The sequence below is a fragment of the Uloborus diversus genome, chromosome 1 (assembly GCF_026930045.1).
Source record: "Uloborus diversus isolate 005 chromosome 1, Udiv.v.3.1, whole genome shotgun sequence".
NCBI classification, from domain to species: Eukaryota; Metazoa; Arthropoda; class Arachnida; order Araneae; family Uloboridae; genus Uloborus; species Uloborus diversus.
Genome location: NC_072731.1, coordinates 65,502,611 through 65,525,612, shown reverse-complemented (window position 1 = coordinate 65,525,612; position 23,002 = coordinate 65,502,611). Strand labels below are relative to the sequence as shown.

General features: G+C 34.3%; 1 protein-coding gene across 1 annotated transcript in view; it reads right to left on the bottom strand.

The window, feature by feature from the left end:
• Positions 1–23,002, bottom strand: part of LOC129230130 (furin-like protease 1, isoforms 1/1-X/2) — a 67,558-nt gene that overhangs the window by 4,594 nt on the left and 39,962 nt on the right. Inside the window, exons 12-14 of the mRNA XM_054864537.1 lie at positions 22,191–22,340; positions 5,637–5,776; positions 1,751–1,978 (exon numbers count right to left, since the gene is read on the bottom strand). Of these exons, the coding sequence (XP_054720512.1) occupies positions 1,751–1,978; positions 5,637–5,776; positions 22,191–22,340 (518 nt within the window). The remainder of the gene's footprint in view (positions 1–1,750; positions 1,979–5,636; positions 5,777–22,190; positions 22,341–23,002) is intronic.

The following is a 23,002-nucleotide window of genomic DNA, read 5'->3' as shown; positions in this document are numbered from 1 at the left end:
TTTGAGCATTAAATAAAGAAGACGCTGCAACCTTATACATACCAGTTAAAAAAATCAAGAAATAAGATGTGATAAGTTAATGCATTTCTTAAAGCAGAAAAAGTATGCAAATGGCAATGAAAAAATTGAGCAGAAATTTTTAAGAACTGTTATAACAATTAACATCATAGTTGATATAGCAAACAAAATTTTAAATCGGCAACAAAAATAAAGAAAAAAAAATATCCTTGATTTGTGCTACTCACAACATTTTACAACATTTGCCTAAGTTTCTGCTGAATCCCTTGATTTCTGGATTCTAATGCTATTGCAAATACATCCTAATCACCGTTTTAGATCAATTTAATTTTTCAACATCTTTATAAACCAAAGATACAACCTGATAAAAATTAATGCTAACATTTAAGAATGCTAATGGTTTGAATCAATTCAAGTGCAACAGGACTGACATTTTTGAACTAACTTGAGAAACAGACGAGATTACAAGTCCTCTACAGACCAAACAAAACTAAGCTAAATTCAAATGAGTGAGTTTTACAGAAGAGAATGTTAATGATTTCTGAAATTCGTAAATGATCAGGATAGGCATGTAAGAAAGTTGAAATGCTAAAAATTTCAGGCATTGCATGTTTCATTCAGGTAGAGTTGTAAAACATCTGTTTTAAACATTGAATGGTTTGTTTTTTCAGAGGAAGAATTTTGTGAAATCTTCCTCTTCCGGGTTTTGAAAGGTAAAATATTGTGAAAGATTTTCAACAAAATATTTTGTGAACTGTCTATTCATTACATTAAATATCTATTAAAAGGTTTGTAAAGCTTGTTTTGCAAAAAAAATATTTTGTAAAAGGTCTCCTTCTACTAAAAGACTTAAAATCTCCTAAAGAGACTGTGAAATTTTTTTTAGGAACATCAACAAAATTTTAGGAAATTTAGGAGCTGAAATTTTTTTTAGGAATTTTAGGGAAAATGAGAACTCTGTTGAAGCTCGGTTATTTTTCATTATTGTACGCTACACAAAATATCCCCCACCCCCTTTTTTTTTTATAGACTAATGAAATTATTGTAAAACAATTGAAATAAAAACTCGAGCACTAAAAACTTCACATTTAGTAAGCTTCAAATGTATCTACTTTAATCAATCTAATTTCTACAACAGTATTTTTTTATTTATTTTTATTTTATTTTATTTATTTTTTTTTTAAATTTTTTGTCACACTATTGCAATTACTCAAAATTTTAGCTATGTTTTACTATGTTGAACATTTCAAAATGAGTAGCAAAGCTTTGAAAATTCTGTCAGATCCATGACTATTTTGAACTTTTGAAGGGGTCTGTTTGATGGGGTATTCATTGTAAATAGGACAATGACATCTGACTTATGGAAATCTCTCAAATATTGACTGCATAGTTTGAAACATTAAGAATTTATCTCTTAAAAAAGTAGTCCCAACATCCTCAAATTAATAATATTCATCCACGGGTAGACTTAGTTATTTTTAATAGAGGTACTAAGATAAAGCAGCCGGAGTTAGTAGAAGCACAGAACTAAGAATGTTGATTTTGATGTATAGGTGGTTTCATTGAACCCCCCCCCCCCCCTTCACCCCTTTACGAAAAAAAAATCCTCCCATCAAATACCTTGCAGGCCCAACTATGTAAGCACACATTTAGAATAAATATCAATTGCTAAAGTATGCTTCATTCAGTTGAAAAAAAAAGAACTTACAGCAAATTATTCAAATTTACCTACCTTTAGAATGAATATTTTTATTTTTTGAACTTTTCGCATTAAGCATGCTGTTAGAAAATCCATCAAAATAAAGTTTTGGATTTTGATTTGCAATTGAATGGCGACTTGAAATATCACTAGATCTGTGCATAAAATCTAAATTGAAAATATCTCTCTTTCTTATAAAATCATCTGGATTTTCAGCTGTACCATACAAGATGAGAGTCCAGTTTTTTAAGACAGCTCGGCCTAAAATAAATAAAGTTAACTATAAGGATTGCTTAAAAATTATTAAATCATTTAAAGAAAAGTAGATAAAAAGGTAAAATATTTTTTTAAGGAAATTTTAGAAATAATTTGTCTCTTAACTTTTTAATTTCAATAACAAGCAGCAAAACATATATATATATATATACAGTGAAACCTGTATAAGTTGACCACTTGCGGTGCAGTCCTTTGGTGGTCAACTTAGACAGGTGGTCAACTTATGGAGGGGGTAATGATTTTTTTTTTTTTTTTTTGTCATTTCTTGCACCATGTATTCATTTTTGATTGATTGACACTTACTCTTTCTGTTTAACTCACTTTCATTGTTTAGCATTACTTTGAAACAATATTTTAAAATGTTATTCAAATATTTTTAGAGATTATTTTCCCAGAATGACGTATAATGTGTCATGTAAATTTAAAATTTCAGTACATAGATCAAAAAAAAAAATCTTATTGTTTATGAAAAGTTATTCATTTGATATTAATAGTTCCTAAAAATTCATCGCTTATCAAAAATTGCAAATTTTTCTCATATACATTTATAACTCTATGATGATCTACTTTTCAACAAAATAACTCCTTATTGAATTTGGCGCACTTACTAGACACTAGTTTTAGAAATTCCATATGTGTCAGCTAGTTTTCTCTAGCTTTCTCCCTTTTCAATCAGTTTTAATATTTCATACTTTTTATCAATCTCAAGTTCAACTAACTTTCTTTTTGAAGCCATTTTATGTAAAACTATAACACAAAGAGCAACAAGCTGGACTCTCATAGTTCAAAAAAGCAGTTGAGAATGAAAATGTCGTATCTCTTAATCCCTTGCACCAGAAATACTGCAATGCAAGTAACTTTACTCTTTAGCACAATTCCATTGTTGTCACAAAATTTTACAACTGGAAAAAAATACTTTGTACTTTTCTATTGACACATGTTTTCATAAAGAAAAACAAGTTTGGGGAATAAATGGGTTCTTAGTTTTCCCATGTGGTTAAACTCAAAATGAGGTTTAGTTATGCTACTGTTTCATTTAGTTAGTAAAACGCTGGTCTGGTATCAAAAATGTTCTTGGAAAGCTATAAAAAAAATAATAAAATAAAACAATTTGCATTAACAAAATTTTAAAAAATAAACCAAGTGGTCAACTTACAAAGGGTTTTTTACAATGCTCCAAACCAAATTTGGTGTTCATTAGTGGTCAAGATAGACAGGTGGTCAAGATAGAGAGGTGGTCAAGTTACAGAGGTTTTCCTTCATTATATAACATAGGACTAATTCCGTTCCTGACAAAAGCGGTCAACATAGACAGGTGGTCAACTTACAAAGGTGGTCAACTTTACAGGTTTTACTGTATATATATATATATATATATATATATATATATATATATATATATATATATATATATATATATATATACTAGTGGACCCGACAGACGTCGTTCTGTCCAAACGTTGTAAATTGAAAAGTTAAAAAATTTCAATAAACTGTCAAGTGTTTGAACTGTTCTGTTGAAAAAAATAAGCAAAAAGAAAATGTTTCAAGCTGCTTGGTGTCAGAATGTGGATGTTTATTACAACTTGATTTATCTGATGCCCACTGAGTAGTAGTTTTATTAACTATTTTTTCTCCCGTACTTGATGGTTTGTTCCTTCAGCCCTACTCAAAGGATAAAAAGCGTCCTCAGATATTAAGTGTAAAACTACCCATTTAGAACAAAAGGGAAATTTCGCAGCAACATCCCCTATATGAAGAAGAATAAAACAATCGAAAGGATATCGTTTAAAAAAATGATAAAGGTAAAAAAATTTCTCTGAATAAGCGAAAATCGCTCATCCCCCCCCCCTTCCGATGTAAAATAAACATTCTTCAACTAAACTGACTAAAAAGTTTTTAAAAACAAAAACCAATTCTTTGCAATTTGAAATATTTCGCAAAAAATACAATAAATTACATTAACAGTAACTTGAAAATGTAAACAAATGATCACGCAACTCTATTGTTTATAGACAAAGTCGACAAACAACCACGTTACTGTAATCCGGCCGATCAGTGAGCAAAGCCAACTCTGACCGATTGGCTGTGTGATCTTTTGAGCGAAAACTTTAAAACTTCATATATAGCCTAATTTGTTATTTCCACCAAAGATAAAAATCTTCCACTGCACTGATCTTTTGTGTACAGAACTACCCTGTTGTAATTTATCTGGGCGAAAATAAAATTTGTTTCGTCTTTAAATTCCATCATTTTTTCCTTTAATAACGTGCTGTTTAGTTTGATAATCCTGAACTACGTTTCTTGACATTGTTGCCAAAACTCAGATGGATTTGAAAACAAATTTTGCAAGGTACGGTACTTTCTGATCATTTGGTTAGGAAAACCTAAAGCACCGATCCGGCCACATGATTCAACAACGACGAAGGAAGACACGTTTACCCATAGAGTAAAGGAATTACATAGAGAGGCCCCGCTATACTAAGAAATTGAAGCCGGAAGTTGCACCGCTGTTTTCCAAGATCCTTAGCTTCTGGCTGAATACCTTAAGGTACATTTTTTTGATTCAAAACATTCTATAACTGAATCTCAATTGGTTATCAATTTAAACTTAGATTTATTGAATCACGATTTAAAATTGCATTAAAATATAAATTAAAATGCAAACCAATCCGACAGCTACTTCATTTGGTTCCTTTGCAAGATTGGTGAAAACTTCTCACGAAGCGATCATGTTATCATAACCCCGCTCATCATTGCACCGCTGTATCCCGTAATTCCAGCTTCAATTTCATATCTTTTTTACCATAGACGGGGCCTCTCTATGCATATTTCTTTACTCTATGCGTTTACTTGATTTCTTCCAGTACTTTATTTTAAAATATATCACTGGACCTAAAACTGTTGCTTTCAAGAAATGAAGGCTTACTCTAAGTTTTATCTATTCTCAATTGACATATCACAGTAGGAAATTTCATTACAAAAAGCAGAGCTGGCTTTCTTATTGTCCTTTGGCAACGGGTTAAATATTTATTTCAATTCCCGCTCAACAATAGGTTAAAATAAATATTAATCATTTGGGAGATATAACCATCCAATATTTAAATTAATTAATAAATTAACAAAAACGTTTCCGATTCGATCCATCGCGCTTCGAAACCATGCTTGCCACAACTTAATTACACACAAAAAATTTGATCAAAATCGGTCCAGCCGTTTAAAAGCCTTATGGTGACAAACGTCCGCACAGAAGATTTTTATATATTAAGATATATATTTGTTTTTACCCGACTGCGTGTGCGCGACGCAAAGGAGAGTAATGTGTTTATAAGTCTATGTATGTATGTCTGTTCCTATGTGGTGTTCTAGGGGCTAAATGCCATGACCAATTTTGGTAATTCTTACGTCAATCGATTTGTCTTAACCTTGGGAGTGTCACTAAACACATGACAGTAATCAAAATTCGCCATATCAAAAACCAGTTGCCATATTTTGTCAGTTCGGGATCGGCGCACGTTGGGTGTTGCACACTGTGTTGCACGCTACCTGCGTGTGACAAATGCAGGTAGTTTTCGCTGCCTGAATTTTTTTAAGTTTTATATTTCGAAAGGCATTCAAAGAAATAGTGATTTTATTTTCTTACCGCCATATTTTCCATCATTATAAACTTCTAATTTCCACAGGCCATTTGGGTTTTCTCCCCACATGTGAACAGACATGAAAGGCCATTCTTGAAAACCAGCTCGAGAGTTATCAGGAGGACGTGAAGCTAACAAAGTCGATCTGTAAAGGAAAGTCGCAAACATAGTAAGATAATAATATGAAGCATCTGCACACACAACTCAAAACTATGCATATATGAAAATCAATATACAGCAATTAGCGAAAATAATTAGAAAGATAATGTCATTTGCTTTCTGTTGGCATAAATTAAAGTTAAGTTTAAAATCCAGAAGTTAAGATATTTAAACTAAGCCAACATTAACTGGCCGTGTAATGTCAAGTTGGAGACAAGCAAAAAACATGTTTCAGAAAAATACATTTATTAAATATGACTAGAATAACATCCCCATAAAATACACCCCCAAAATATCATAACAAAAGTGGTTCCAGAATATAAAGAAAAATGTCACCAAGATGTCGATGCAGTCACTTGCCACTCCGAAGGATCAGGTAGAAAACGCACAAAAGGTCCGCCGAATCACACTTCAGGAATGTCCGGACTGAACAGGCAACATTACACAATACGTAGATCGGTAAACATCACAGGTAGACACGTGGAACTCACATCCCCGACATTTTAATTGGCCGGACACAACACAACAGGTTCTTCACCTGGACTCACTAATTCCAGGACTTGGAAGATTAAACATCACATACCACAAAAACCCCCGCTAGCATCGCGGGAAAACCCCCCACACACGTGAGCCGGACTAGGCTTCACGATCAGAACCAACCACTGGGGATCGTTGAAAGAAGAAAAACGAGAGAGAGATCGCTGCCACTCGCCACAATATATATGTTTTATCAACCAATGAGATTCCATGCCTCGATGACGTCACCACACTAACTTCTACTTCGACCATCACTCATTTGCATATTCCACTACCGCGAATATTCGTACTCCTCTCCATAGCACGTGCGGTCAACAAGTGGAATTAATTCAAGTCGATCAGGTGACAACTCAACTTTTCTGAATCGACACATCGAGACATGCAATCTCCGATGGTTTCAGTAAACAGTCGCCATTAATTATGGCGTGGGGGAATCGTCGATTGAAGTGTTAGCACCAACTAGTTGACAGGTTCTACTTTTACCAGATTGGGCTTAAAGTAGGTACACTTAACTTTAAATTATTTTCTTTAAATTATCGGCTGTGGACCGAGAATAAAAACTAAATAAAATAAAATAATATTTTATGCTAACAAATTCCCCCCTTCTCGGTTACACAGCACGATACACTTCAAAACGACATGAAAACTGACATATTTCAAACAACAATTAAAAAAAATTTTTAAACACTTTTGAGAAACATTGAAAAATTTACACATTTGAATATTAAACTTTTACATTTTCATAATTACCAAAAATGAGTTTGCACATTTTTTTCAATGTACCCCGAGTCAGAGGCTTGGTAAACGTATCCGCAGGATTTTCTGCGCTTTTCACATATTTTAATTCAAATGTATTTTCCTCTACTAAGTTTCTCAAAAAATGATATCTGACATCAATATGCTTTGTTCTGGAATTTTCTATAGGGGAATTTGAAAATTCTATTGCAGCTATATTGTCACAATTAATTACAGACCCGTTAAATTTATATCCAGCTATTTCAAAATGTGATGTTTCTTCTAAAATTCTTTTTAACCACACCACCTCTTTTGCTGCTTCTGTCAAAGATATATACTCAGCTTCCATGGTGGACAATGAAACACACTTTTGTTTAAATGTTCGCCAGATAATAGGTACTTTGTCAATGTAAATAATAATTCCCCCCATCGAAATCCTATCGTCCCTATTTGCAGCATAGTCTGAGTCAGAAAAACCATTGATTTTAATTTCATTTATTGCAGATAGACTTAATTTATAATAATTTGTATATTTTAAATAACCTAAAAGTCTTAATAAACACTGCCAATGTCTTTTACCCGGATTTGCTTGAAATTGAGATAATAAATTAACTGTATATGCAATATCCGGTCTAGTTTTCCCTGCTATATAGGACAAACATCCCAATAAATTGCGATAAGGTACTTTCTCCATTTCTTTTATTTCTTGGTCCGTTTTTGGACAATCACCTAAAGACAAAATTGTACCTTTCGCTATTGGGAGGGTCGAGTATGGGTATTGATACTTTTCAAAATTTTCACAAACTGTCTTAATATAAGAATTTTGGTGTATAAAAATTCCCCCATTTATTTCTTCAAATTCTACCCCCAATAATTTTTTAGTTCTCCCTAATTCTTTAATATCGTAATGTTTTGATAAATCCTGAATTGTTTCCTGAATTATGATTTCATTTTTTCCAAAAATTATTATATCATCTACATACATCAATAAAAACACATTTCTGTTTCTTGTATAGACACAGTTACTACATTTAAATTTCAAAAAATTTAGACCTTGGAGAACCCTATCAATTTCCAGGTACCAATTTCTCCCCGATTGATGGAGACCATATAGCGATTTCTTTAGACGGCATACCCAGTCTTCTTTTCCCGGGATTACAAAACCCTGTGGTTGTCGCATATAGATTTCTTCATGCAAATCAGCATAAAGATATGCGTTTTTTACGTCTAATTGAAAATGGCTCCAACCCAGGAATATCACCAGAATTGAGAAAAACATTCTTATCAGGGAGAAATTGATAACTGGGGAGAAAACCTGAGAATACGATTCACCTGCCATCTGCTTGTTTCCCATCGCAACCAATCTGCTTTTAAATCTGGCAATTTCCCCTTTAGCATTCCTCTTCAAGTCATAGACCCACTTATTACCAAGTACTGGTTTACCAACTGGCTGGGGAACTAACTGCCACACCCCCCTTTCTTGAATCACTTTCATTTCTTCTGACATGGCTTCTTGCCAATGTTTTACTTCTGGGGTTTTCAAGCATTGATTATAGTTTTGTGGAATTAGCACTTCTGACAAATTTGCCTCTGGCTCGGGTTCCATTTGTTCCTTAGGAGAATTAAAAATATCAAACAAAGGATTATAAGGTACATTTTTACTTTTGAAATCAAATAGTTCAGGATTGTAAACAATGTTATTCTTCTTACAATATTTTTCTACATCATTGGGTGACCTTAACCTGGTTTTATTTCCCTTTTCATAGTAATAAATATCAGTACGGTCCCCTTTCTTTCTTTTTACTGCATCCCTCACCCATTCAATTTCCTCACAAGGGGTGGGAGCCTTTCTTTCATCTATCTCTTTATCTAAGAGAACTTCACTAATAGGTTTAATAAACGAATAATCATCATCATTGTCTACATTCCCATTCAAGTTTGATTTCCCCCAAATTAAATTTTCCCTGAAGACCACATTAATAGTTTCAAAAATTTTCTTTAGCTCTGGGTCCCAAATTCTGTACCCTTTTGCTTGGGTTGCGTAGCCCACCATTATGCCTTTCTTACTTCTCGAGTCAAATTTCTTTAGGTTTTGTTTTTGCATGCCTCTGTAGGCAATACATCCAAACCTCCGGAAATGCCTTACTGAAGGCCTGTTTCCCCAGAACAGCTCAAATGGGGTTTTCCCCCTTTCTTTTAGGACTGTTCTATTCCTAACATAATTAAAGCATAAGGCGGCTTCCGCCCAAAATTCTTCCCTTAGTCCAGAGTCTTTCAGCATTGCCCTAACCCCATTCATTAATGTCAAATTGTATCTTTCTACTACCCCGTTCTGTTCGGGAGTATAAGGTTTGGTTCTTTCTATGCTGATGCCTTCTTTAATTAAGTGGGTCTCAAAATTAGAATTTGTGAATTCCCTCCCATTATCAGACCTTATGGCTAAAATTTTCTTGTTGAGGGCTCTCTCTACATGCCTCTGGTATCTAAGGAAATATCCAAAAGCTTCATCTTTTGACTTTAGAAAGTAAATAGTGGACTTCCTTGAGAAATCATCAATTATGGAAAAAATATATCTTTTCCCCCCTAGTGACTCCACCGGAAATGGCCCTGCTAGATCCATGAAAAGAAGCTCAAGTTGTCTTTTAGACCTTATCCCTGGAGTGGGCTTAAATGAACACCTTCTTTTCTTTGCAATAATACAAGGCTCACAATCTGGCCGGTTTCTACTTTTTATATTAAGTCCCTTGACACAGTTCTTCTTTTCAGTTTCCAAGATACTGTCATAATTAATATGGCAAAACCGTTCATGCCACAACTCCAGGTCTAATCCTTTGACCTCGGTTACATTTACATTTGCTGGTGAGTCACTACTTTGATTACTTAAAAATGAAGTGGGTTTTACAAAATACAATTTATCAATTAAAAATGCAGAAAAAAGTTTGATACCATCATTATTAAAAATACATATTTTACCAGGATACCACCTTAATGAAAAACCAAGACTGTCTATCCTGGATCCGGAAAGCAAATTTCGTCTAAGTGTTGGAGCATAATAGACCTCATTCAATGTGATGGTTACTAGCTTACCATCTGTTTTAATTTCGAAAACAATTTTCCCTACCCCCTCGACTTGACTATTTACATTGCCCACAGCTACTTCCATTTTTGTATTTTTAACAGGCCTCAATTCACAAAACAAGTCCCTATCTTTACAGAAATGTGCCGTGGCACCTGTATCCAGTAAAAATACTGGTATTTCCTCCTTCAAATTTGTGTTGTTGGCCTGCACTCCTGATATTTTACTGATGGTGCAAAACATTCCAGCCTTAGGGGGATTACTTTGTTTGACAAAATTACGATTACCTTTATTTTGATTAGTTGGTTTTCTGCTCCAACACCGAGCCGAAATATGCCCCTTTTTCCCACATGTGAAGCAAACTCTCGTTTCAAATTTATTTACATTTTCAACTTTCCGCCCAGTCTGGTGTTTATTCTGAACTGAAAAAGCATTAACACTTGAACTACTATTTCCAAAATTTTCATTTCCTAAAAATTTTAATCTCCCCTCTTCTGCTAAAAGTTCATCCAAAACATTTGAAAAGTTAAATTTACTTTCATCCCATCTATAAATATTTTGTACTATTCCCCTAAAATTTTGATCTAAACTACGTATTAGTTGAAATCCCTTTAATTTCTCATCCATTTTATAGCCATTCTCCTCCAATTGTCGGAGCAAACACTTCAATCGAGCCGCGAACATTCCAATAGTTTCTTTTTCATTAATTCTGCTAGAAAAAAACTCCTCCCACAATCCGGCAACACGGGCTAAAGACGGAGGTTCAAAATTCAATTTCAATGACGTCCATACAGCATATGGATCGTCTAAATCATCTATTAGTTGTTTTAACTCATCCTCTATGTTGAGGTAAATAATCGCCACTGCTTGGCCCCTCCGTTTCTTTATTTCTGCCGAAATACCTTCTTCTAATTTTGTTTGGGTTAAATCCCATAAATCTCTTTCTATCAGTACCATTTTCATATTTTTCGACCATGTTGCCCAATTGCAGGAGTTAAGTTTCTTAATGTTTCGATAGTCCCTTTCCATTATTCTGAAAACTTTTGCAAATTTGTCTCCAACCAAAATGACATTCGACCGAGCTCTGCTACCACTTTTGTTGGCATAAATTAAAGTTAAGTTTAAAATCCAGAAGTTAAGATATTTAAACTAAGCCAACATTAACTGGCCGTGTAATGTCAAGTTGGAGACAAGCAAAAAACATGTTTCAGAAAAATACATTTATTAAATATGACTAGAATAACATCCCCATAAAATACACCCCCAAAATATCATAACAAAAGTGGTTCCAGAATATAAAGAAAAATGTCACCAAGATGTCGATGCAGTCACTTGCCACTCCGAAGGATCAGGTAGAAAACGCACAAAAGGTCCGCCGAATCACACTTCAGGAATGTCCGGACTGAACAGGCAACATTACACAATACGTAGATCGGTAAACATCACAGGTAGACACGTGGAACTCACATCCCCGACATTTTAATTGGCCGGACACAACACAACAGGTTCTTCACCTGGACTCACTAATTCCAGGACTTGGAAGATTAAACATCACATACCACAAAAACCCCCGCTAGCATCGCGGGAAAAACCCCCACACACGTGAGCCGGACTAGGCTTCACGATCAGAACCAACCACTGGGGATCGTTGAAAGAAGAAAAACGAGAGAGAGATCGCTGCCACTCGCCACAATATATATGTTTTATCAACCAATGAGATTCCATGCCTCGATGACGTCACCACACTAACTTCTACTTCGACCATCACTCATTTGCATATTCCACTACCGCGAATATTCGTACTCCTCTCCATAGCACGTGCGGTCAACAAGTGGAATTAATTCAAGTCGATCAGGTGACAACTCAACTTTTCTGAATCGACACATCGAGACATGCAATCTCCGATGGTTTCAGTAAACAGTCGCCATTAATTATGGCGTGGGGGAATCGTCGATTGAAGTGTTAGCACCAACTAGTTGACAGGTTCTACTTTTACCAGACTGGGCTTAAAGTAGGTACACTTAACTTTAAATTATTTTCTTTAAATTATCGGCTGTGGACCGAGAATAAAAACTAAATAAAATAAAATAATATTTTATGCTAACACTTTCAATCTTGTATCCATGAAGCAAAAGGGGAACTTTTTTCATTGATTTCTCAACATATTTTGAAGATAATTTATTTACAAAAATCAGGCAATGCACATATCTACAGCAAATATATCTATCTGCACAGAAGCAAATGTATCATTGCATGGCGTGCACATTTGTGTTATCTAGCCAAGGGTACCAATAATTAATTTGTATGGGTTATTTGAAATGTTTTTTTTTTTAAAGGAAACTGTTGTTTAACTAGGACTAACTATTTCAGCGAAAAAAATGTAACCTTTACATTTTGTACTGTAGAAACCGGCGTATCAGCCGCGGCTCATGCGTGAAAAAAGGTTATTTTATCTTTACTGCGGCCCATACAAAGGGGCGGCCCTTACGCTAATTCTTTTTCCTACACTTCCAGACGTAAATATCAAATCCTGAGAATAAATAAAAGGCTGGGAAATAGAGGGTAACTTTAACAAATGCTAAGGTGAAAATAATCTATCTTTTAGGACAAAAATCATCTATGGGGGGTGGGCAAAAGCAGATGCGTTACTTCTAAGTAACAAAAGTAATTTCTTATCTTTGCCAACATCCCTGCCCAGGGACCACCTGTAGCTGTCAGCTATCTGCTGAAACAGTGGAAGAAGGAGGGGAAACACCTGCTCGGACATCTATCTATGGCAAACAAAGGGAGAGTTCCATGAATAAGCCAATACAGCTGAAGGCTACTTCAGCGAAAACTAAATGCTGGGAGAGTGAAGGGGTGGATGGGGAGGGAGAGTTTCTTTCAGGAGTGGTAAAAAGCAATGGAATTCAAAAAAATCAGCTGAATGGATTGACGTTGAGGAAAAGAACGCCTTCGTGCTTTACGGGAGAGAAAAGGGGTCGGGAGGGTGGGGTGTAGAATCAGAAGCTGTGTCTTGTCACTGAGGTTCTGGGAAGGGAAACAAACTTTCAGCTTTGGGGCACGAAGAATTGAAGAGAGAGACGCGCTCGCTCCGTCACTCCCCTCTCCCCCTCCCCGTCAATTTAGCAGCTGACCTGTTCACTTCGCTTTTTCGCAGAGCTAACTTCAACATCGTAGCTAGCGCTCCTGTAATTTTGTTGATCCAAATTCGTCCATTTGAAGTATGGCTCCCATTAAACGACTGAAAAGTTATACAGCTGAATTTAAACTTCGTGCCGTGGAAAAGGCTGAGCAGATCGGGAATAGAGTGGCTGCTCGTGAAATTGACGTAGACAAGAAATGTATACGACGATGAAAAAAGGATAAAGCAACTTTGTCTGTAATGCCGCGTAAGAAACGCGCGAACAGGACTGGAGTTGTCCGTTATCCTAAGTTGGAGGAAAATCTAACTGTTTGGATTGAAGAAAGACGAAACACGTGTGTTTCGTTATCCACTGTAAAAATTAGGCTCCAAGCCAAAAAAATGGCATCGCAAATCAGGGGCAGCATTTCAGCATTTCGTTTGGGGGGTCGAGTTTCTTAAACATGAATTTCCTCAGTAAGGTATAAAATCAGGGTTGGCTTTCTGCTGGCAGAAACTAGTTTTTGCCGTGCCAGTGGCAGAAACTGGTTATAATCAGTTAAAACCGGCAGAAACTGGCAAAAACTTAAAATTGTCGTAAAAAACTAAAGAAATTACTAAATGATATTTGTTTAGGTAAACTAAAAATGAAACTTCATTTCATCATTGTAAAAAAATAAAATGTTACGCTATTGCCCTTGATTTATTTCAGAAAGGGAACTTTTCGATTGCTAACTCTCGTAATATTTGGATTAATCTAACAAAGGACGAAAATCATATGGGTTCTTAGGATGAAGAGTGACATACAGAATTAAACAGGCTGTTCGTAATTTGCTCGCAAATATGCTTCATCTAAATTGCTTGTGTTTGAAATTATCATGTGCTTCAAGAAGAAAGTGTCAAATTTTAGTTGCCAATATTAATCTAGATTTTGTACCTAATATCATAGCTTTGCAAAACAAACTGGCCCAAATTCTTGAAACTCATTTTTTCAATCGAATTTTTACCACTACCCTAGTTACTACATGACAGACCAGTTGAATAAAGTATACAATTTGAAAGTTTCATGAATATTGTTTGTTTCTTGATGCATTGCCTGCTAGCTCTTCTGTTGAAAGAATATTCTAAAGTTTCTCATTCGTGCATAATAAATTGAGAAACAATTTAGATTTCTGCAACCAACTTTTCCAAAAAGCAACTGTAGGGTGAAAAAAAAAAAAAACATTTGATTTTGAACTGGGTTAATATTGTAAATTAAACTGTGCTTTTGTTAGCAATTATTTTTTCCATGCATTTTCTACTGTCTGTCAATGGTTTTTTTTTTTTTTTTTTTTTTTTTTGTCATTTTGAGAGTTTTTGCCAGTTTCTGCCGAAAATGTGGCAGAAAGTGGTTTTTGCCATGCCGGTTTTAACCGGTTTCTACCAGTGGTTTTAACCGCCCCGGCAGAAACTTGCCAACCCTGTATAAAATACATATTGGTTAACAAGAACTGATAATTAAATGGTTTTAATGTTAAGAATAATTAGGTTTGTGAAGAACAATTAAAAATTTTTCGACCGAAGCTTTAAATTTATTTTGTTATAAGTTATCTCACAAAATATCTCGGTACTAGTTTTTATTTTTTAGTAAAGTTTTAATCTGCTATTTTTGGAGTCAGGGAGAACAGAAAATTTTGTAACTATAGTTAATCAATATCCAATGACTTAATTTATTGCCAGTATAGCTAAAGAGGAAGGTCTTGCTTTGCCTCATTGCGCTTCGAAGGCAATTCTCTAACCTCCTGAGACACGAAAGTCAAAATTGGTTGACGTTCAGTTCTCCTACAACTTTCTGGTTGTGTGCGTAGTTTTTTACACCAATGAAGAGGCTCCATTATTGTAGCCTTAAAATAGCTATATGCCTTATTTTCGTGTAAATTTGTGCTTTATTTACGTCGGTTTTTCAATTTAATCACGGAAGTCATCTTTCAAATGACTGACCTGATTGAAAGAGTCAAAAAACAATGGAAGCAAGAAAGTTGTGTCAAAAAACGCACATTTCCTTTAGATTCCTCTCTTTAAAATAACCAAGAAAGCTTTTTAAATAGGCTAGTATTTATTTTGTGTCATTAAAAAGTATAGTCACAATTCACAAAACAATTCCTCTTTCCTCATACTATTACTTATAAGTGTAATATTTTCTTTTTCGCTTTCTATAACCGACCTACATAATATTGAAATTAAGACCAATAATAAATATTTCTCATTAAATCCTGTCTCAATTTTTTGAGAAACTGAATTGATCAGTTTATTCAAAATATTGATTTAATATTTTGACTAAAACTTCATCTGGGTTTTGTCACCTCTTCCACGTTGGCATACATTAAAAACTGTTAAGAAAAGCTCTGTCACAAAGTTCCACCTGGTTCAAGTATGCATTAATGCGAAAATTACTAAGAGTTTCAATTGTCAATCCAAGAATTAAGATTAGCGAATTAAAATTTTTATGATAGAGTGTATAGCATTTACCAAAAAAAAAAAAACGCTCCGCAGTATAAATAAAGTAAACAAAAAATTCAGACAAAGGCATACATATTAAAATGACATCAAATGTTTTATCAATGAAAAGGTCGCTTTCCAGTGGTTCTTCCATGGGGCTTTTATAACTCTTGAAAATCATCTTGTGTCACACAGAGATTGTCAAGTAAAGAGCCTCAAGATACATTTGTTGATGTGAAAGTATTTTTTGATGTGAGATGTTTCTGAAAAATAGCATATCTTCACAAAAAGTTTCCATGAAAGTACATGATACACCGAGTTGCTAAAATGTGTTTCTAGTACATGGCATCAATGAATACTTACTAGCTGAACATCAAGTTATAATATGAGCATAAAAATTTATGTAAAATGACATGGAATTTACGCGTAAAACTTGCACAGTCTCTACACTGTACGGGTATCTCATACAAGATGCACCATCATAACATAGATTACTCAATTTTGAAATATTTAACCCATATGAAGAGATTACTTCTTTAGTTAAGGCAAATACTTATCCTCCATCAGTTTTTTCTGTTCTGAAAATTCAGGCAAATGGTTTTCTGAGTTATCTGAATTGAATTTTACCATTTTATATTATAGTCCAGTTGCATACTTAAGGTAAAAGACACTCCGTGGGAAATTTCGTGAGGAAATTATGAGACCAATTCTAATACATTCCTTATGGCCTATATAGCTATGCCTCACCGGGTGTTTTGTTTGAATTCGTGTCAGACGGCCTGTGTGACGTCATTAATCCAAGATGGCGGCTGCACTAGATATTGATGAAAATTCTCGGTTTTAACACATTTTCGAGGCCTATTATGATTTTTTTTTCAACTTGTATTACATATTTAATATTTTAATACGATTACTTTTCAAATTTTAAAACAAATTGTCCATATAAAATAAGTTTTTTTTTTTTTGTTTGTTATTTGTGATTTTCGATTCAGATTTTATGAATTTTTTTAGTAACCAATAGCAGTTAAAAAATATTTTGGAAAGCTTGTACGATAAATTAAAATATATTATTCCATAAAAACATGTAAAATTATTTGCATCCACGTGTTTTGGGGTTATAAGAATTTATTTATTTGTTTTTTTTAATGTAGAAAAATTTACAACTTCCGTTACTTAATATCGGAAACAATGAAAATTTTATTACTTACATTTTATATACTCTAAACAATGAGTAAATTATTTAAATTCTGATTTTAATTAAAAAATATAGATTTAAAAAGTAAATAACAGTTCTTGCTTAAAGTTCTTCATCTGAAGTGTCATCAATATCGCTTTGTTGGCTGTGATTTTCACATAAGTCCTCATCACCTCCACACACAGAAAGTTCAGTGCATGAAATGTTCTGAGATTTGCATTCACATGAAACAATGCATTTTCCCTTCACACAGCTGCATCGATCTAGCTTCAAGATGGATTCAGATGCATAAGGAAGTATACAGATAACTGGAGCATAGAAATTGTCTTTCATTTCCCATCCGAAGTCTAACGGTGACGGTAAATTCGGGTGCTGCTGGTCAGCAAGACGCCACTCTAATACCTGATAATGGCTCTTAAAATGTATAGGGACAAAGATGCTCTTGTAGGAGGCAAATTTTCGTTTTGAGCCTCCTGCTTGGAAAACATGAACCAACGAAGTTCTCCAATGTCAGAAATCTTGGTTAGAGGCACATACACGGACCAAATAAATCCTTCAATAGCAACTTTATCATTTGCACTAAATTCTTCGGTAGACCCCAGATGACTCAGAGTATCAAGAGTATCTTTATGTCTGCCGTCTTGTAAATTTTCCAAAAAGATGGTTTCCCCTTCCTAGAAAGTGAACCTGTTGTATCACATCCTGATACAGCATAGAGTCCTAATATTTCTTTAGATTTTTCGGGTCCTATTGCAGTCACAATGCTGGTTAGATCGATCATTCTTCAATTATTACTTAAACCAGTCCAAAATGAGCATGGGCAGTGAAATGATTTTAACCAGAACAATGCTAGTAAAAATACATCGGTGTCAAAAGAAATATATATGAATACTGGTTGCCCCTTCTCTAGAAGCATGAAGACATTGCAGTATTATTTGAACATCTGCCTCTTCATGACTGTTTTGCAGTGCAGTCACAAAACCTTTTAATGATGATTTAGCTTCACTTCTCCAGCTAACGATTAGGTCTCTTTCAATGCTATATTAAAGCTTTATCCGCCAGATAAGCTGTCAAATTATCCTTTGTTTTTATATGAGAAAGTAGGGTCTTCATCTGTACATTTTTAATATTAGTAGAATCTGTTATTTTGAACTCAATGGGTGCTAACGTACTCACACTTTTTTTCGCATGGCAGATTTCAGCCGAGTTTTCAATATATGTATCAAACACTAAGTGTGTTTCATCATAATTTAAAAGAATTTCCTTGATCTTATTACTAAATTCTGCAGCTAAATCATTACATGTTTTCACTAGCTTTGATTTCTTCATTGATTGTAGCTCAGCCATTCCATCAATAACAGCAACACTAAGATTTTCTATTCATTTGCTTCGTTATGTTTGAGTATTTCATGGGGTTTGGTAAAGACTCTTTGATGCTACTCTCTACTTTTTCTGAGCCACATTACTCTAAAATCTTCATTAACTTTGATTTGTTTTAGGACAATTTTATAGACCCGTCCAAATTAAACATAGACTGTGGAACAGCCGAAAATTCATATGCACCAAGTACTGCATTTAAATCAATGTCTGCTTGGCTCCTCGATACAACTAGCAAAAGGGTAACTAACGATAGATCAGCTTTTAACTGTAGAACAGTGCCAGCTATATTTGTCGCAACTTTCTTCGTTCTATTTTTACATAGATTTAGTTTTTCTTTTTTCATTCGGGCCCAGAAATTCATATTTTCAGTTTCAATTCTCGCTCGTTTGAAAGTGGCGTACATTTCACGACCTCTGTTTAAAATGCTTAATACATCTGTTTGTGTGGTTTCACTATGTACAGACTTTGTTGTTGTGTTAATAAGTTCACTTCCATCATATGTTATAGGGTTTGTTGATGCTCTGATGGCATTATATATAGATTGCACATCTTCATGTTGTCGCTTTGCTCTTGAACCTGCCAAATGATGATGTGTACTCTTTAACATTTCATTTAATCCAATCATTGCTTTAGTTTTATCAGAAAGCCTTGTCAGCTCTGGAGAAGTCAAAAAAAAAAAAAATCGCACTATTTTTCTTTTTAGTTATATTTACTATTCCACCAATTACTTTCATTCTCCCAATTTCCTGAACTAACAGACCGTATAAAAAGTAGCATAGTATCAACCATATGCATATGTAATAAAGCAAGTTTAAATATTGGTCTTCCACTTGATTCTGTATCCTCAAAATCTTTTATTTTTTCATGTATTTTAAAATCTATTAATATCTGCATTACATTTGAGTGAAGTTCTTTTGCTTCACCATATTTTTTTTCTTGAAAGCAGTTGATTAGTTTTTGCACTTTATAATCGCATTGAAATTTAATTTCTTCATTGTGTGCATAAAAGGCATCGAGATAACATTTGAATAGTGCAACCCTTAACGTAGAATATGCTTCTATATCCCGTCTAACACTTTCCTGCAAGAATTTTTGACACTACAGTTTACAACGATTACGCAGTCGAACCTCGTTAAAACGAACTCAAAGGGACCTTCAAAGTAAATTTGTACCAACAGTAGCTCGTTTTATCTGAAAAACAATAGTATTGAGTGTGTTAAGTGATTTTCAATAGAAGGACTGGGTCCGCAAATGTAGTTCGCTTTAGCAGTAGTTCGTTATAATCGTGTTCGAATTAACGAGGTTTGACTGTACTAATGTTTAGTGATCTTTGCCTGAAAAATAAAAGTATTTTTAACTGCGAAAGCTCACCCGAAATACTTTTAAGTTGCTAATTAGAGTGTGCTAAGGTATAAAAAAAAGGGATTTATCAGAACTTTCTTTAAAAATGAGTAATATACAAATAAATCAAATATTTCGTTTTTAATTTATAATAATAATAATTAATCAAGTAAATTCACCAGAAAATTATCACAAAATACCCAAAAATAAACTCATAATTTCAAAAACTCATCAAAGCCGCCATCTTGGATTGATGACGTCATACAGGCCGTTTGACACGAATTCAAGCAAAACACCCGGTGAGGCATAGTTATATAGACCATAAGGAATATATTGAAATTGGTCTCACAATTTCCTCACGAAATTTCCCACGGAATGTAGTATGCCCCTCTATTATTATTCTTAGTGAAAAATTTGGGGGTGCAACCGCCCCCTCTCGCACCCCCTATTTGCCGCCCCTGTCGCAAATGAATCTTAATGATTTTGCTGGCAGCCAGTCTTGGTGTTGCAGATTTATGCGGCGCATCGGACTTTCTGTCCGGACGAAAACGACAATGGGGCAAGCGTTGCCCTCCGACTGGGAGATAAAGAAGGCGGAGTTTCTTAAATTTGTGAAAAAAAACAATTTCCGAAAAAATTTTTATTTGTCGCAAATCATCAACATGGACGACGTTCCTCTTACTTTTGACTGTCCTCCCAACAAAACAGTTAATGTTACGGGAGAAAAAACTGTAAATATAGTAACAACTGGAAATGAAAAATGTTCATTCCCGTGTGTGTTGTCATGTGCGGCTGATGGCGAAAAATTGAAACTGCTTATCGTTTTTAAGCGGAAAACTTTGCCTAAAGAGGACTTCCCTAAATACGTCGTCATCCGCGCCAATGAAAAAGGCTGGATGTGCCAGGAAATTATGCTGGATTGGTTGTATGAAGTCTGGAGGAAGAGGAAGGGTTCCTTTTTTAAGCCAGACGGACTTCTTGTTCTCGACTCCATGCGCGCACATCTGTTAGATGTAGTCAAGAGTGCCTGTAAAAAAGTGTCTGTAACAATGGCTGTCATTCTAGGTGGACTAACAAAAAAGCTGCAACCCCTGGATTTGACAGTCAATAAATGCTTCAAAAGTGAAGTTTGAAAACGTTGGGAAGAGTGGATGACGGATGGTCTCCATTCCTACACGAAAACTGGAAAAATGAGAAAAGCAAGCTACGCCGAAGTCGCTAAATGGGTCAGCGACTCATGGAAGAGCGTTAAACAAAGCGTTATTGTGAACGCGTTCAAAGCCGCCGAAATCTCGGATAATGGCCGATTCGACGAATCTGCGGACAGTGATTCCGACATTGACGACAACAATGAACATTTAGATGAAACGATTTTAAATTTGTTTCATTCGTCTAGTGATGATTCTGACTTTGAAGGTTTCAATTGAAATTTCAAATGTTACTTTTTGATACTCTTTTTTTAAAATTATTTATTCCTTTTAATGCTTTATTATTATTTTTAAAAGCTTAATTTTGTTGTAATTATGTATTTTTGTTCGTTATTTTCACTGGAATAAATGTAATTTACATTGCAAGTTCCTTTATTGAAGAATCTCGATGCGGCCCATACGCGAGGTGCGGCCCTTCTGCGATATTTTTTTCCAAACGCGAACATTATTTCAGATGCGGCTCTTACGCGGGTACGGCCGATACGCCGGTTTTTACTAAGTTTCTGCTTTAAGTATTGGTATAGTTTGCGTAATGAAAATTATTGATCTCAATTTTTTTAATACAGTTGAACTCTCCATATACGATAATGTTTAATAAAAAATCACGGCTAAAACAAACAATTTGTTCGTTAATTTTGGTTCCAATGAAATTACATTAAAAATTTCACGTATAATACGTACATTAAATTGAAAGTCTTGGCTAAAACGAACAAAAGTTTCTGACCTCTTTGCTTGAAATATTCGTGTGGTTGACTACTGTAATTTTCTTTAATAGAAATTATTCATCATTTTGTTAGATAGTAGTCCCATGCTGTATCAAGAAGAAAACAGTAAATATTTTGCATAGAAAATTAAGACATTTGTTTATCTGTGGACATTTTAATTTACTCGGAGATAAAACTGTTCATCTTTCATTGCGGATAACAACTTATTCCACGATTGTAAATTATCATCTTCCTTTTTCAATATTTTCCAGAAATATTCATTTATAAGAAATATGTGATTTTTTTTTAAATATAGGTCAGCCTTTCTACGTTTTTTTGCAGTATCACTGATTCACGGTTGTTGCGAATAACCAACAAATTCATGGATTTTTGACGTTTCATATTAACTGAGTTCAACTGTATTTTGTCTATTTAGGTATTGCATTAAATTAGCAAAAGACCTCATGAAAAGTAATGAATATAAAGTTATTTTAGAGATGAGGGATTCTCTCATTTCTACGTAAGTACTTTTACTTAAAAATGAAATGTATTCATAATTAAGAACGGTAAAAGTGAGAGAGAAAATACTTGGACTATCTTATGTCAAAAATATGAATCTTACTTGGTTTCCATTGGAGATGTTAAATAAATTTGTAAATCTCCCCTTCTAGCAGCAGAAATTGTAAGTTTAGCTTGAACATGCTCCAAATAACGTAAATTCTTGCAATTCACATCAAGGACAGCTTCAACTTTATTTTTTGCAGCAATGCCACTATTTACAATACAATTAAGAAATTCAATAAATTTTTCACATGTGTTAAGCATTTAAAGATAAATTTAATTTATTCAGAACATGCAATTGAAAAAAAAAAGCAGAATATTAAGGTACAACATAAGACTAATTTCTAAAAAAATGAGTAAGTCGCATTTTACTGTTCATTAAAACAAACTACTCAGTCTACACAGATTCTGCATTAATGAAAATACATTTTTTCTGCCAGGAATATTTATTTTGATAACTAAGTGTTTCGCCATGTGCAAAAATTGAGTACAAAGCACGTAGTTCACAGCCCCATTACAGGGGAAACCTCGAGACAAAAGCAATCGCAAGAATTTTATTTATTTACACTCAAGCAAAAAATGGCAAAAGAAAATACTTGTTTAGCCACATTTTTCTTCACTTTAATCAATCTTGTGCAGACGATCTTTGAAATTTGATTTTCACTTACTTGAAAATGCTCACAACTACTTTCTTGGTTAATTTAGGACCTTTGAGCTCCGGAAAGTAGCGAAAATCTTCTATGGGACATTTTATATGGGTTTTCCAATGGTGCCAAACTCGAAACGACAGTGTTGTACCAGGTAAAATATAACATTTGTTACACATGGAAAAAGAAATTTTATACAATTTCTGGTTCTAAAATTAAATTTTTA